Genomic DNA, 17895 nt, shown 5'->3' on the forward strand with positions numbered 1-17895 from the left:
ATATTTGAAACAGATGACCATTAAATGGGTAAAAATTCTAGCCGTATAAAAAGTTCTTACAAATCAGTAAGAGAAAAACTAATTGATACCCAATAGGAACATGGGCAGAAGAAATAACAGGAATCAACCCGTAATTCATAGAGATATCAAACACCAATAAAATACAAAACATTCAACTGCACGATCAAATTCAAATTAAAATGACAAAGAGATAGCCTTTCTGTGGCCTATTCAACTGCAAAGATTTGGTGCTTTGAGACTGAAAATTTAACTTCTGTCAAGAGTATAGAGTGTTATAACCATCCTGGGAAGCAAGTTGGTATTCTGAACCAAGAGCTTATAAGAATCGGAGCATGAATATATATTTGTGAAATACTCAGGGATCAGGCAAAAATTCTTATGTAAAGATAACCGTTAGAACATTATTTGTGCTCACAACTGGAAGCAACTGAAATACCCCCAAAGAGAGGAATAGTTTGTGGTAATTCCATATGATAGACTATTAGTGCAGCCATTTTAAAAACGTATTTCTGAGGAACATCTAATGGCTTGGGAAAAAGTTAATGATATGATATCAATTTTAAAAAATCAGAATACAAATTATGTATAGCATGATACCAATTTTATCCATATGTGAAATACACATGCATAGGAAAAAGAGAAGAAAATACAACAAAATGTTAACAATGGTTATACTTCAGAGAAAAAGTTATGGATAGTTTGGATTTCATTCTTTACACTTTGAAGAATTTTTCAGATATTCTAAAGTAAACACATTGCTATTTGTAAAAGGAAACACACACAAAATGTTATTTTACAACTATAGCTAATAGGTATTTTTTAACACACCATGAAGTGATGTAGGAAAATTTTCATAAACAAAGTGCAAAAGTTTTTTTTAAAAAAATCAGTAGACTTCTCCGCCACATGAACAACAGAAGATATTTACTTTTTAAAACTTGAAACTTTCTTCACATCACTGGCACCATTAAGAAACTTTTAAAATAAAGGTAGTAATATCTAACTATTAAATGTTTACCACAAATACAACCTAAAAAGAAAACCCCCAGGGAATTAACTACAGGGAAAGTGCGATTAGAAGACGGTACTTACCTTTCTCACTTACACTCTCACTTTCAATCTCAACGTCATCACAACTTGTGTATTCAGGTGTGGAAGCTAATTCCTCCTCTGAACTGCTCAATGAAACCTGGCGCATTTTACCTCCTTTCTTTGATTTATGAGGCTTTGGTGGTGGAGGTCTCACTGACTCTGACTGGTCGGAACTGAGAGAATCATTCCTTAACATTGTTTCCATTTTTTCCCGTTTTGTTTTCCTCACAGCAGAGCTAGGATCTAAGTGGTGTTGTTTCCTCAGTGAGTCAGTACGTCTCATGTCTGGTCTATCAATGGGTATTGGACTCCTCCGGGGGGTGGGAGGACTATGGTTTGTGGTCCTTTGTGGATAAGAACTTGGTCCCTGAGCCTCTCGAGTTCTTTCCATTGAGTAAGATCGCTGATTTTCCATGGCAGCTCTACGTTCAGATATAGATCTTTGCCTTGATGGCCGTTCCATCCTCAGCATAGAAATCCTAGAATCTTCCAGTTCAGCATTTGCCAAAGAAACATCACTATGCCTTCTCTCATGCCTTGCTCTGGACACTTCCGCATGAATACGCATTTGTTCTTCATAGGGCTGTGGCTTTACTGGATAACGGGCCAAATTCGGGTCACTTCGATAGCGTGCCTGGTATTCCTCCTCTCTCCGCTGCCTTTCATATTCATCTCTGCTCTCCACATCCTCATCATCTACAATGTATTCTTTGGAATGCCTGTGACTTCTCCTGTTGGAGTCCCTGTAATTTATATGGTCAGACTCTTCATAAAACTGAGGTTCACGCTGAGACCTCCTATCAGCATAATCTGATGGAGACCTAGGCATGGCGTTATCTGAAGTAGCATACTGTGAATATTCTTCTCTTTCTTCTCTTTGGTCGTATCTTCTATTCTGATCTCGGGATACAGAGGGACTTCGTGTCCTAAGTAAGCAAAGGAAAAGAACGATGAGAAGAGCGATGTCTAAACAACGCAACATTTCATTCATTCATTCACTGGTGAGTTGATGAATTAAATTCAAATAGTTATTTTGCTTTAAAAAAAAAAAAAACTCGGGGCACCTGGGTGGCTCAGTGGGCTAAAGCCTCTGCCTTCGGCTCAGGTCATGATCCCAGGATCCCTGGGATCAAGCCCGCATCGGGCTCTTTGCTCAGCGGAAAGCCTGCTTCCCTTCCTCTGTCTCTGCCTGCCTCTCTGCCTACTTGTGATCTCTGTCTGTCAAATAAATAATAAATAAAATCTTTAAAATAAAAATAAAAATAAAAAAACTCCTTTGAAGTCATGCCATAGCCAAAGTCTTACAGGTATTCACCTTATTCAGTTCAAATAGGAAATTTAAAAGGTATTTTTGATATGGTTTTTTAATGCCTGTCATACTACATACAGAATATACTTACGCCCTGAAATAAGATAGTCAGCATCATACTCTGCTGCAGCAAAATGGGCTTAGACTCTAATCTCTTTGCTTGGCTCAAAACACTTCGACAATCTCCCAACTGCTATTCCGAAGCTTTGAAAAATTCCACCTGACTCTATTCCTGACACCTTGATATGAAGTCACTTGAAAACATGCTGAAGCCAAACTGATTTGGTTCAAGAGCTGAATATTTTTCTGACTAAAATTAAATGCTGGCTCTTTTTTTTTAAAGATTTTATTTATCTATTTGATAGAGGGGGACAGAGACAGAAGGAATGAGCAGGGGGAGGGGTAGAGGGAGAGAAACAAGCAGACTCTGCGGTGAGCAAGGAGCCCAACGCAGGGCACCCCTAAATGCTGGCTCGTAAATCATTCTTCACAGGGGTCTATGGGTGGCTCAGTCAGTTAAGCATCTGATGCTTGATTTCAGCTCAGGTCATGATCTTGGGGTTGTGGGATCAAGCCCCAGTGTCTGACTTAGTGCTAGGCCCAGTCTGCTTATCCTTCTCCTTCTGTTCCTGCCCCCACTCTCTCGCTCTCTCTCTCTCTAATAAATGAACAAAATCTTTTTAAAAAATCATTTTTCACTCATCAGCTACCTAGATCACTCCCAATATTGGTTCATCTAAATCTCCACCTAATCATTATGCCTCCAATCCTTCTTTACTACTCTAACTTGAGATAAGCAATTTAAATCAATAACAACAATAATGACTTATTCATCACACATTCAAAAAAAGTCTTTGAAGATGTCCGAAGGGACTGCTATTTTTATTCTATCTTCATTGAGATTAAGGCCAGCTCAATGACACTTCTCTTCTTTGTCTTTACATCTGACCCCTCATACTTCCTTATAGTTTCAGAGGAAGAGACCATATACTGAGTTCTCGAGCTGCCCCCTAACACTGTACAACATAGCAGACCTTGTAATCATACATATTACTCTTTGTCAACAAAATATTCACACTGTCTTCTTCTCTGGTATGAACCCAGATAGTCAACCACTAGCCATGAAAAGCAGTGAGACCAGAATCCTAAAGATGACAGAAATTCAGAATATCTGTTGCAGGGATTTTTGCCAGGACAATATGAAGAGGAGATAATAAAAAGTGAGGTCAGTTGAAGTTAAAGATGACCAACTCTAGGGGCGCCTGGGTGACTCAGTGGGTTAAAGCCTCTGCCTTCGGCTCAGGTCATGATCTCAGGGTCCTGGGATCGAGCCCAGCATCGGGCTCTCTGCTCAGCAGGGAGCCTGCTTCCTCCTCTCTCTCTCTGCCTACCTCTCTGCCTACTTGTGATCTCTGTCTGTCAAATAAATAAATAAAATCTTAAAAAAAAAAAAAGATGACCAACTTTAGATAGCTCAGTTGTGAATTTCTTAGATGTTATTATCATTATGGGGGAAGGGGGAGTAAAAGCAAGAACGGAGAAAGGCTACACATGGAATGAGCCAACCCAGCAACAGTATCATTCCCCTCTCGTCTCCCGTGTCACCAAATCTCTTTCTCCCATATCTGAAACACAGCCTGTGAATGTATCAATCAAGATTTATTAATAAAAACAAAAGTCACTCTAGGTTTTCCAGGGAGTAAGGGTTTGAACACAGTGATCAAGAGCTACACAACTGCACCAGCCATGAAGTCCAGAGAAGCTGATGTTGCCATTCTCAGCCTGAAGAACCAAACACAAGGGTTCTCAAGATGTTCTTTAGGGAGCCGCTATGAAGCTCAAGAGTCTATGGGAATCTGCCACCAGTTATCTCTGCTGCCCATAGCATTAGGTGGTCCATTAAGTAGGAGGAGCTCACCAGGAGCCACTGAGATGTTTACACCCAAGCGCCTGCCAACAGCGGCGGCTAAACAATAAGGGTTTCTGCGACTCTTCCGCCTTCCAGTGTCACACAAGTGCCCAGCCAGGGGACATCCTAGCCTCGAACCCTAAAGGGATAGTATTACAGAAAATGAAGGAACTAGTCCATTTTATGATTAGGCAAGTGGATGTCATTTCTTTTTTTACATTTATATCCTACGTCTGCCTAAAAAACATTTAGGACTTAAAAACAACTCTTTACAGTTACAATTGTCACATAAAGCCACAGACTCCTATATTTTAAAATATACAATTAAAACAGAGCGCTCAAAATAAATTTTATAGTATTGACCCACATGATATCCTTTAGGGGTATCTGTTATGCATAACTCATTTTACTTTTTTGTCATTTTTTTATACATGTGACTAAAGGAAAAAATACTTCGGCGTGGTGGCGATTATCATAAAGGAAGAACAGAATCAAGGGACCTGGGTTTCTTAGTCCCACCTGGGATATTAGCCAGTTACTTGAACCTAGATGGCCAGTTAACCTTTGAGAGTCTATATTTTAGAGTGAGAAACATAGATTATATACATTAACTCATATATTATTTTAACAAATACGTATTGGGCAAGAACTAAATGCTATATATTATAATCTAGATTAGGAATAAGGAAATGTGGGGCATCTGAGTGGCTCAGTTGGTTAAGCTATGATCTTATAATACTGACACCATAACTTCACTAAGTTAATATGCCTAAATGAAAGCTTTAAGGATAGCAAAAAAATAATAGTTTTGGCAAGATATAAATAACTGACTGGTGCCAATTTTCAACATAGTCACATCTCATTAACTGGCTACTTATATCTACTCGCTATATTTTTAAAAATGAGATAAATGAGAATTTCACTAGGGAACTCTAAAAAATAGACATTTACATCAGTTCTTTTTTCAAGCTTTTTTAAAAAAAGATGTACTTACTTATTTATTTGAGAGAGAGAGAGAGAGAGATTGAGTGCAAGCATGAGCCGGATGGAAGAGGAAGAAGGAAGGGGGAAGCAGACTCCACCCGAGCAGGGAGTCCAACGTGGGGCTCAATCCCAGAACCCTGGGACCATGACCTGATCTGTGGCAGACACTTAATGGACTGAGCCACCCAGGCACCCTCTATCGGTTCTTCTAAACTGACCATCTAACCTCCATTAGATGCAGACTTTATGTTAGGAATTCAAATACATTTTCGTTATGTTACTTTTTTCCGATCTAAGTTAACAAATGTATTGGTCTCTAAAAATACAGGTTATTCATTAACCAAATTTAAATTCTAGAAATTGAAACTTCCAAGAGCAAGATTCTAGGGCTTCTCAGATTTATATGGTACATAAGAAAACTATTTGTTAAACTTCATTTCTTTTTAAAACTCTTCTTTTTTTATCTGAGTATGGTTGACTACATTCCCTACGCTGTGCTTTTTATTCCTGTGACTTCGTCATTCTGTAACCAGAAATCTGTATCTCCCACCTGCCTTCACCCATCTTGACCATTCTCTCATTGTTTAAGTGAATTGTAATGACCCTAATTGTGATTGCAAGAAAGTAAAAAATTTCAGAAAATATTAAGGCAGAAATTGGACCTTTTGAAGACAGTTCAACCTAACAACGGCCTTCCTCCTCACTGTACCTCTTCCCTAGGTAATCGTATCCGTTTCTATCCAGGTATGTCAACAACACTCTCAGACCTTAAGGTTCGTGGGGAACAGCATCCTGAATCTGTGTAAGTGGCACAGAGGAGGTGCTTGAAAAACATCTGTTGAATTAAAGAACTGATTAATTCTCCCTTAGGTTATCTCTACTTTTCAAGATATGTTCTGTTCTTCTATACTCAAACCCAATGATGTGCTAAAATAGTCATTCTTCTCTTTCCCCTAGTGTTCCCTCGGCAGTAATAACACCCACTGTGGGTAAAAGGAAGGACTTGCTTTTAGTAATAGTGGACATTACATGTTAATTTGACTTTCGTTGTTGGGCTTCAAAATCCAACAATTGCTTATAAAATGATTTCTTTGGCAAAATATATTTAGAGTATCAATCACTTTACAACTAAACATTTAGAACAAAATCTCTTTGTAAATTAAGAATTTCTAGTAATATATTTGACATCACACTTGTCATCATGGGACAGAGGCAGGGGCAAGAAAAGAAACACTTCTATCCCTGAGGAAGTAATGTAAATTTTAGAAAGTAGGTTATAAATAAAGTGAATATGGTGAGCCTCTACAATATAGGAAATATATTTTATTTCACTGATTTAAAAAAAAGAATATTTATCATAGAATTCAGTTCCAAAAGAAAGTCTATTATTAATTAGCATTTAGCAAGTCATCTAAGTGCTTTTTAAAAATCATACCTTAGAAAAACTGAATTCAGTATTAAATCCAGCAATCACGTTGTTCTACAGATTATGAAATTTGCCTGAAGCCTGTGAATCATACTGTAGATGCTGATTTCTACTGGATTTAAGTAAAAATAGAATAGTGCTCATGATTTCTGAAATTGGGATAACTATTGTCACTGTTACTTAACATGGAATAAAGTTTTTAAAAATACATTTTAAGGTAGTACATTAAAGCTATGCTAGGAGCAAGGCAAGATTTTATTCTATGACCAATCTTATCAAACAACGAAGAATCTGCTCTCATTTACTCCAAAATATTAAAATATTCTGTCCTGGGACACCTGGGTGGCTCAGTTGGTTAAGCGGCTGCCTTCAGCTCAGGTCATGATCCCAGCGTCCTGGGATCGAGTCCCACATCGGGCTCCTTGCTCGGCAGGGAGCCTGCTTCTCCCTCTGCCTCTGCCTGCCACTCTGTCTGCTTGTGCTCGCTCACTCTCTCTCCCTCTCTCTCTCTCTCTGACAAGTAAATAAATAAAATCTTTAAAAAATAAAATAAAATAAAATATTCTGTCCAATAATTTTGCCAACTAGATCATGAATTATTTAATATATACTCTCCTTAAAATTAAAACTTCTATGTTTTTAGACACTATATTTTTTTCAGGACCTGGAGAAAACCCATGAAGATTCGAGTACTATATCTCTAATCTCTACCTTTCCTACTGCCCTCTGTAAGCAAGTCTTGGCATTTTTTATTATTATTAGGTGGAAAACATTTAAATGGTAAAGAACTGAATGATAAATTGTACAATTCTCGAAGAAATCATAAAGCACTTAATAGTATTTTACCCATAAGTTATAATTCAGAAGAATGGAGCATTTCATCTCAGATGTTATATTTCACTTACTCCTTCAAAGACACTGAGAAAATAAGAGGCAGAGTCCAAAATTATGCCTTTCTTTAGAATAAAATGTATTTGTGACGTTATGTAGTTCCTTACTTTTTACTCCTATGCATCAGTCAATCCCTATTTCTGATATAACAATATCAGCATATATATATTCACTTTATATTGGCCTCATATCTGTTCATCTTACCTCTTTTTATGGAAATCTAGGTTGTTACAATTATTTTCTCTTTTCCCATATTGGAGGGGTCTTAACCAGAACCAGTTTATAGAAAATCACACACAGAAATATTGTAAATGTATCTTAATCAGTAGCATTTCTATTCATTGCTTATCATTTTTTTAGTCATATGGACTAGTCAATTTATTTCTAAATATTCTAGCTGTACATTTGCACCTAACACTCCATTATAAATGGTATTCTGATTAGCATAATAGTTTGAGCAAAAAACTCTACCCCTTAGTCTATTTAAAGTTCCATGTCTAAAAATCAGACTGACTGATAGAAAAACTCCAAATAAAAAGACTCTTTTCCAATTGAAGTCATTTTCAACAGTTTCCCAAAGGCAGGCTCAATTTACGTGCTGTATAAGAATTCATCGTGTTTTTACCGTAGTTGCCATTTTAATATTTACAACTTTTACCATGCTATGTGTTTTGTGTTATTATACCACCGACAATACTGACTATATATACTACAAAATAATCATCAAGTCTCTGAAAACATAATCTAGTATAAAACGTTTGAAAACATTTATAAGGATACTGAAAGGTTTCAGGGAAATTTTAAGCTTTCACATTTATGTTCTTTTAACTCTTAAGACCTATATAATTTTTAAGAATCATGATATTGAAAGTGAAGAATTTGAAGATTACTCATTTCTGCAAATTCAAATTTTATGCAGTTCAATTAAGCACTACCTATAAGAAAAGCCCATAATCGTAATCTTTATTAGCAGAGATCATTAAATGACCATCACTTATAAATAATAGAAATGATATTTGAAGAATCAATAATCCAGAAAGAACCTCCATCTTTTTAAAAGCTTTGTGAAGCACGTTTATTGCTTAATAAATTAAAATGATACTTCACTAATTCAATGACACAATTCTAACCATATAGATTAAAAATAACATCATAATCAAATTCTGAAATACAAAGCAATTAAGACACATTAAATCCAGGATTTAACAGAAATACAGGAGTCTGTAAAATATGAAATATATAGATCCCATGCCTAGAATTCCTACAAAAAGCTTCTAACAAATCAAACCCTTTATATTCACAAAAAAACACACCAAAAAAGACCAATCTTTTTTTTACATATCACAATATCTAACACATTTTTATAGTTTTACCTTTTGCTCAACCAATGCACATCTGTCGAGCATGAAGCATCATGTTGACAAAAATACATCAACACTGTGCCAGGCAGTGCTTTCATTTAATCCTTCTAGCTCTAGCAAAATCATAGGATCCATCCTTAATCAGTTGATTTGAAATTCTCTACTTGCTTACGACCACTTTATTTCAAAACTGAAATATTAAAAATTTACATGTAAAACACTCGTTCATGGACGGAGTCATAAAATCCTGTAGTGATGGGCCTGTTAAGAAAAAGGTTATTCTTTAATGCTGTTGCTACGTGGCTGGATATAGCTCCAGGTCAAGTAAGAATGTACCCTGTAAGGAGGATTATGGTACTTAGCTGATTAGTGCCTCACAATACTGAATACCAAATGCATCCTACATCCACGGCATTTCCGGGCACTATACTTAAAACGGACAGACTGAGAAATTTGTAAACTATGTTCTCCTACATGAATTACAGTATTACTATAATAGCAGAATTCCCTGTGTTTGCCACTGGTATCCACTGCGCTGCTTTCACTATAAAATGTATAGTGACAATAAACGTTGTTGATAGTGTAGCAGGTCTATTCTGTAATTTTTTTTCAATTATTCAGTAAGTGTCTTAATCTTCACTAAAAAGAGCATGCTTCCCCAGAGGTGTTAACGGGACAGGAAATACGAGTTTCCATAGAAATGTAACAAAAAATAGTGTGTTCTAGGGGCGCCTGGGTGGCTCAGTCGTTAACCATCTGCCTTCGGCTCAGGTCATGATCCCAGCATCCTGGGATCGAGCCCCACATCAGGTTCCCTGCTCCACGGGAAGCCTGCTTCTCTCTCTCCACGGGAAGCCTGCTTATATTTCCTTCTCACTGTCTCTCTCTCTCTGTCAAATTAATAAATAAAATCTTAAAAAAAATAGTGTGTTCTATGAACTAAGAAATTCATTAGACACTGAATTTCAATCAAGTTTTGTTCACTTCATCACTTGATCTCTCAATGCCTCTACTCAGTCACTCAAAAAAAAAAAAAAAGAAGAAATAGTATAGACAATAAAATTCAAGAGCACTCATTTTCATAGGAATGCTAACCAAGGACAAAATTCAACCATTTAGACCCCATAGTTAATATCAAACTGGAAAACAAAACAAACAAACAAACAAAAAAGATTTGCCAAAATACTTTGATTCTTCCAAGCTGGTTAGTCCAGAAAATTTCAGACACGGGATTACAGTTGATATTATCATAGCTAAGCTTCCTCTTTATTTTCCCTTCCATTCACTTTTCCCACGTCCGTGACTTTTCTTGGCAGCATTGTCCCAAATTAGCGCACACTCCGCGGCCAGTCCTCTCCTCCGCCGTTAACCTTGTTTACTGCTCCTCTTACTTGCCCGTCTCAGACCTTCGTTCATGTCATTCCTAATATGTTTACTCTTTATCGATCTTTCTAGGTCTCCAATTTCCTCTTCCTCCCTACCCTTTGAGAGGTATATTTTGCTTTTAGGGCTTTTCCCCCCATTTTTAACACTTTACTTCTGTATTTTTAAAATTTCTTTGGGTAAGTACTTCCCATGCATTCAAATTTATGAGAACTCAATTTGGGATTTAAAAGGTTTTCATGAAAATATTTATAATTTCGGTATCCATTGACTTCGGAAGTACAAAGTAAAGATTCTACAAATCAGATACCGGTTTAATTTTTTATTTCATTCATGACAATATTTTCAACTTATATTTTAAGGATGAAGATATTCAAATCTCTGGAAAATGGTGTACAAATGATGCTCCCTTATAATAACCCATCGTGCCACTCTCCTCTTGCCACTATCCCTCCCAAAACAGCCATGTCAAAACAAAAAACAAAACAAAAAAAAAAACCTACAAAGACTAGGAACCATTCTATACCAGAAGACAATTTCAAACTAGTGATTTTATTCCCCTTTTTTAAGGTGCTCTGAGTTTATGACAGCCTTAGAAACAATCTTGTGATATTCATTGAAAACAAAACCATACAAAGAAGAAAATGAGCAAGAAATAGAAGAAAAAGGTATAGATATATTTTGCTAACAACTCCCTCGCATAATCATCAGTGAAAGCCCCCAGAGTCGTTTTATCCCGTTCTCCCCTAAAACCTTTATATTATTTTAATACTACAGTTCTTTAACTGAACAGCAATTATTGGTTTAATACACCTATTGCATTCTCTCCTTTTTCTACTTGTTCCAAAAAAACAACTTAGGGATTTTGGGATTGGGGCTTACAACTACAGTTACTCAGAGAAGAGAAATCTCTTCCTATAAAAGGAAGCAAACACATCTAGAAATATATCTCAGATTAAAAAATAGATGCTGCTCATGTGCAAACCAAACACGCATGTAATTAATTTTCATCCTAAGTATTTCCTTATTGGGAAAAAGAATCACACAGTGTTTTAAAATACAGGAAATAGAGATAAGCAGGTATAAGGAGAAGCAGCGCCTTCCATCACAGTTCATGGTAATTCTTTCCTCCCAACGGCTTGACCCATTGATGAGGAAATTCTATAGGATCTACCTTCAAAAGAGATCCAGAACCCAAACACTTCTCCCCATCTCACCGCCTCCTCTGGCCCACGCCTGAAGAACCTGCCACCATTTCTCATGGGAATCGCTGTAAAAACTTCCTGATGGGTCTCTCTGCTTCTACGCTGCCCCCCTTCACTTCAGCATCAACACAGCAGCAAGAAAGTAAGTCAGATATGCTTGAAACCCATCAGTAATTCCCCATTTTGCTGACAAGGCCTAAGGGATCTGGCACCCATCACTCTCTACCGGTCCCTGCCGGCTCACTCAGATCCAGCCACCATGGCTTCTCTGAATTTTCTCACTTTGGAACCATCATTCTGGTAGCTCCCTCGACCTGGAATGTTGCTCCTCCATGGATCAGCACACACCCTCTGGTCTTTGTCAGTAGAGACCTTCTTTATTCATCCCTCATATCTCATTTTCTCAAGGAGGCCTCCCCTAACCACTCTATTTAATACCTTGATTTGTCTCCAGTCTCTGCATTCCCAATCCCAATCCCCTAAGCCCACTTAATTTTTTAAAATCCTTTTCATAACATGTATTACCTTGTAATTATGGTATATGTTTTATTTGTCATGTTTACTATTTCCTATTATGTACATTTCGCAGGTTGGAGGGAGGGATCACTGCTCGAGGTCACTCGATCGCCAAATACCTGGCACCTAGTAGATACTCAATAAACTTTTACTGAATAAACAAATAAAGCTACATAAGCAAGGTACTTTTACACTATGATAAAAATAAATATCACTGGGGCACCTGGGTGGCTCAGTGGGTTAAGTCTCTGTATTTGGCTCAGGTCATGATCCCAAGGTCCTGGGATCGAGCCCCGCATCAGGCTCTCTGCTCAGTGGGGAGCCTGCTTCCCCTTCTCTCTCTGCCGGCTGCTCTGTCTACTTGTGATCTCTTTCTCTTTCTGTCAAACAAATAAATAAAATCTTTAAAAAAATATGTCATTTGACCTATTTGACCAAACTACTTATGATAGAAATGTAAAAGGGTTATCCAAAACTCACACTACTTGTTTCCCTTTTTTGTATTTTACCTTAAAAAATAAACTCACAAATTACCCAAAATACCACCCCCAAGGGAAAAAGTAAAAGATGTGCCTTCGACGGGTGAATTTTAAGAATATCCACCCCTTCACTCTCCCAGCTACTGAATTCTTTCTGTGCAATTCTGTTGATCTGTAAGTGCGATCTGAGAATTTAAGTGACGTTTTCAGAAATGCAGAGAAAACTACAGGGATAGGCAGATAGGGAGAGGTGAGGAGTCAACCAACAGGCTACTTCTTGAGAGCAGAACAGAAAGAATCCTTAAAATCCAGAGCTACCGTTCTGTCAAGTAGCCTGCCACCAACCTGCATGAGAAAACCACTCACTCAAATTATTTTAGAGTGACAGGTACAAAGGAAGCTCTTGCCAAACAAGATTTTTCTTGGAAGAGAACTGATGATAACCAACTCAATACTACAGTACTGTCTAGAGCAACCACCATGACAAAATAAAAACAAAGACAAAAATACAAAACACATTTTATGTAAATGTGGGAGCCATTATTATACCAGTATTTGAGGTTACAGAAGTTTTCCGGTTCAATTCCTGGGTGTTCGTGTGCCAATAAGTAGACACACACAGCTTGTTATCTTGACACAAAGCTAAAGGAACAGGCACAAATTATTTGTGCATGATCTTCACCTTCAGATCTGACTGTTAAACCAATGAAAGAAACCTGATTTATCTTCCCGTTAACAGAATGTTCTTTCTCAGAGAAAACAGCACCTAACTCCTGCATGCTGGCATGATCTGTTGGAGTTCCTTGGCCCTCTACAGCAATATTGCATTGCTCTAAATGATGCATCAATCAGCCCCACTGTTTACATAGGCAGTGTATTCTCTGGAAGATAGGTACTCTTAATTCCTTAACACTTTAAGACTTTAAGTGATGTACTATGAAATGGGATCTTTAGTAGATTGTCTTCAAAAGTGGCTGAAAGTACTAAACAATTATATCTCATAGTACCACTGTTTTCACTCCATTACCAGTCTGAGAAAGTTTGCCCCAAACCTGTAAATCGACACCATAAACATATTAAAAAAGAATGGAAATTTTAAGGAAGGGGGACTGAGGAGTTGAAGAAGATAACATGGCTCCCCAAAGAGCATTCCATAAGACATCCTCTTTTTTAATAATTCTTTCCTTGAAGTAGTTCTCCCTTCAGTAAATCTTTTAGTCTCTTACCAGCTTATCTCCACATTCCTCTACAAATGTCCCACACTCCTCTACCAATTTCCCCTGCCAGTGTTGTGTTACAGCTAGTCACTCCACACCACCCCCCCCCAAAAAAGTTTGATGCTTACTGGAGTTCAACCCCAAATCACGTGAGGCGGAACGTGATGGGAGCCACTGCTAGAGCTAAGCTTTGTGAAAGAAGGCTGGTAGGTTTTAACAAGTGCCTCTGTGTGGTTTCATAATATTTAAAACACGATGTTCTCTTTTAGATACCAAACTGGAAGAGGGATATTATTTAAGAGGCATGTCGGAAACCATGAGGATGATGAGTCATCAGATCAGACGCTGGAGTTAGGACTTTCTTTTCAATGTGGACATGTTTTTAAATATAAATGCCTCCAGATAAATTACGCATTTTGCCACTTTTATGCCAAAGTTCCTTTAGCAATTTTAAAGTAACGGATGGAAAGTAATACCACATAGCGAGATTATTTCTTTTAACTTTAATTTATGCCTCGCCTCTAAAAATACGTTAGGTAAAAAGTGAAAAATGGGAGAATTTGGGGGGTTACTAAAAATCTTCTCCATGAAGAAAATAGGACATGTATTCTGGAAACAACTATAAGGAATATCTGTTGCTGGCCGTCTGTCGCTGATTTCTCTTCTTTCATGGGAGGGAAGGAATGTCTCCTCCACTCTCAGCTTTGTGGTTTGGATCGAAATGGCCTCACTTGACCAAGGGGTGCACCTAGATTAGCAGGCATCATCCCTGCATGTACCATCCCCATTCATGACCAGCACAATGCCCTGGGCGGGTCCAATCAGAGCGACTTACAAAGATTTGTCGGACAGTACTGAGACAGACTCCCGTTTTATGATTGAGGCTTCCTGTAACTCTCAGAGCTACTGAAATCAATGTAGGCTCACGAGTTGGGGGAAATCTTCCTAAAATGAAGTCATAAAGACTGAGTGACACCTAGTGACAGTTAAAAATAGAAAGAAATTAGGTCTTGAGTCATGTGAACTCAAATTCAAGATCAATCCCAACGGCAGTAACATTTACCTCTGGAGTTTTTAATCAGGTAAACCAAGAAATCCCCTTCATTTCTTTAAGCCAGGCTCAGCTGAATTTTCTATTATTTGCAACTGAAATCTTCTAGCTGACATAGAATCCATGGTACACAATCTAAAGCCTTTATGTTACTTTCTCATCAGCTGTCATGATGCCTATGAGCTCCATTTCTATGGAAACTGGTTTTTTTCTTTTGGGAAAAGTAAACACACTGGGACCTTCTGGTTTCTTGCAGTCACATAATTTCTTGAAAGTGTTTCCCATTTTTTATGTTTTTATTTAAATTCCAGTTATTTAACAAACAGTGTAATATTAGTTGCAAGTGTATGATATAATGATTCAATAATTCCATACATCACCCAGCAGGTGCTCATACAGCAAGTGTGCTCCTTAATCCCCAACCCCCTAACTCTCTCTCCTCTAGTAACCATCAGTTTGTTCTTTAGAGTTAAGAGTCTGTTTCTTGGTTTGCCTCTCTCTTTTTTTCATCTTTGCTCATTTGCTTTGTTTCTTAAATTCTACATATGAGTGAAATCATACAGTATTTTCTTTCGACTTACTTTTCTTAGCATAATACTATCTAGCTCCATCCATGTTGTTGCAAATGGCAAGATTTCATTCTTTTTTTTTTTTAAGATTTTATTTATTGGGGCACCTGGGTGGCTCAGTGGGTTAAGCCTCCGCCTTCAGCTCAGGTCATGATCTCAGGGTCCTGGGATTGAGCCCCACATCAGGCTCTCTGCTCAGCAGTGAGCCTGCTTACCCCCACCATCTCCACCTGCCTCTCTGCCTACTTGTGATCTCTGTCAAATAAATAAATTAATTAAATCTTTTTTTAAAAAGATTTTATTTAAAAAAATATTTTATTTATTTATTTGACAGACAGAGATCACAAGTAGGCAGAGAGACAGGCAGAGGGAGAGGAGGAAGCAGGCTCCCTGCTGAGCAGAGAGCCCGATGTGGGGCTCGATCCCAGGACCCTGGGATCACGACCTGAGCCGATGGCAGAGGCTTTAACCCACTGAGCCACCCAGGTGCCCCACGATTTCATTCTTTTTTAATGGCTGATATTCCACTGTGTGCATGCATGTGTGTGTATCACATTTTCTTTATCCACTCATCAGCCAAGGACACTTGGGCTGTTTCCATAATTTGGCTATTGTAGATAATGTTGCTATAAACATCGGGATATACATATCCCTTTGAATTAGTATTTTTGTATTCTTTGGGTAAATACCTAGTAATGCAATTGCTGGATTGTAGGGTAATTGTATTTTTAACTTTCTGAGGAATCTCCATATTGTTTCCCAGAGTGACTACACCAGTTTGCATTCCCACCAACCTTCTCATTTTCCACTAAAAATAGTCATTTAATGAAACCAAACTCTTTCCTGAGATCAAAAATCATAAGAGTGCATCCTTAATATTAAATTTCATACGATAATTATGATATTAGACTTGTTCTATTTAAGGCGACAGAGTGATCCAAACAAATCACACTCAAACATGTGTCAAGCAACAGCAACAAGCTGCTTTTTTTAAGTAATTCACATTAAGCCATCCCCCACCCCCAGCTTCCAAACGAATTCACACATAAGAGGTAAACAGAGTATGAAATATTACTTCTATTACCGGTAAAACTGAGTTTGGAGAATTGGCCTACCTCTAGGTACAAGTGCATTTTCTAGTACCAAGCCCCAGAATCATACAAACACACCTATTTGGGCACAGACAACACTGGGGTAAGACTATTTTAAAGCGTATCCCTATAAAACTTAAGGCAGGAACAGAAGAGACGTGTGCTATCCCTTACACAGCTTGTTCCCAAGAGAAAGAGAAAGGAGAAAGTACTACTTGTGCTTACTTCCTTTTCCCCAAGGCAGAGTGGAACAGAGAGTTAAAGGGAGCCAGGAACATTCTAGTGCAGCTCTCTCCACATGGAAGCAAACGTAGGAGGAAGAAAGAAGGGTACCCTACCTACCAGTTAAGTCCAGAACTGCGTTAAGTTAAAGCCATTCTATGGAACACAGGACTTCATGATTTAGCGTTCAAAATACACTTTGCTCAAACTGTAAGCTGAGGCGGTAGCAGTACGAAAGGACAGGTTTACAGAGTTCCTAGGGTTGAACCAGGACCAAAGGCAAAGCAGACTGGGGCAGACACCGCTGGTGGCCTGCCGAATATATCGAAATCTCTTTTCTTTCTTACAAATAGAATCCTAATTTTATTTAGATCCACAGTGTACCTAGTCCAAAATATTTATATGCCAAGCTCTTTTGTGGCTAGGCGTGGTCATGTGACAGAGTTCAGGTCAGTAACAGTCAGAAGTTGACTAGATACAGGCTCTACAAAGCTATTTATTCCTAATGAAAAGAGACAGAGTCAGCTGGCATTCACCTTTAATGCTTTGCCCTTCCTCCTTCTTGACTGGAATGTGGTCTTGTTCCTTGAACTCAACAGATCTCTTTTAACTGTGAGTTTCAGAACTCCACGCTGTGGCTCGCAGGGCAGGACAAAACAAACAACAAAAAGCAGAGGTCTCTGCTGATTTCCTTGAGCAGTTGTGCCATCCTTGAGCTGGCTATCTCCAGATTTGCTTTTATCTTAGGAAAACATAAAACTCCTTCTTTATTTAAGCATGTGGCTATGCTTTATAGGTTATATATACAGCTAAAACTCACTGCTACCTGAGGCCAGAGAAAGATTCACCTCTAGTGAGAATTCTAAGACATCTGGGGTCGTTAGTAACCTGGCTGCTATTTCAGGAGAAACTGAACAGTGAGAAAGGTCTAGAAACAGAAAATATGTGCAGGTTTACTAATAAAGATAAGCCAAGGGGAGAGTGACTTCAAATGAAAGAGGCAGAATAGTAGAGTACAGATCCTAATTCATTATCCAGTGGTGGACCGCCACCAGCCTATTGTAAATGGCGCCTCCCAACTCTGTTTAGTGATGTCACATTGGTACCTTAAAATCAACCATGTTGGAACATGGTCATTTACATCATGAAAATTAGTAAATGCTGTAAGT

At 38.1% G+C, this 17895-nt stretch overlaps 1 protein-coding gene across 28 annotated transcripts in view; it reads right to left on the reverse strand.

The window, feature by feature from the left end:
- The window catches only part of RIMS2 (regulating synaptic membrane exocytosis 2), a gene marked incomplete at its 5' end in the record, with an annotated part of 588318 nt that overhangs the window by 318266 nt on the left and 252157 nt on the right, over positions 1-17895 (reverse strand). For all 28 annotated transcript variants that reach the window (XM_080803094.1, XM_080803113.1, XM_080803090.1 and 25 more), the window contains one exon: positions 1114-2039. In XM_080803094.1, coding sequence (XP_080659220.1) covers positions 1114-2039 — 926 coding nt within the window. The remainder of the gene's footprint in view (positions 1-1113; positions 2040-17895) is intronic.

Source organism: Martes martes, assembly GCF_963455335.1.
Source record: "Martes martes genome assembly, chromosome: 4".
Lineage (NCBI taxonomy): Eukaryota > Metazoa > Chordata > Mammalia > Carnivora > Mustelidae > Martes > Martes martes.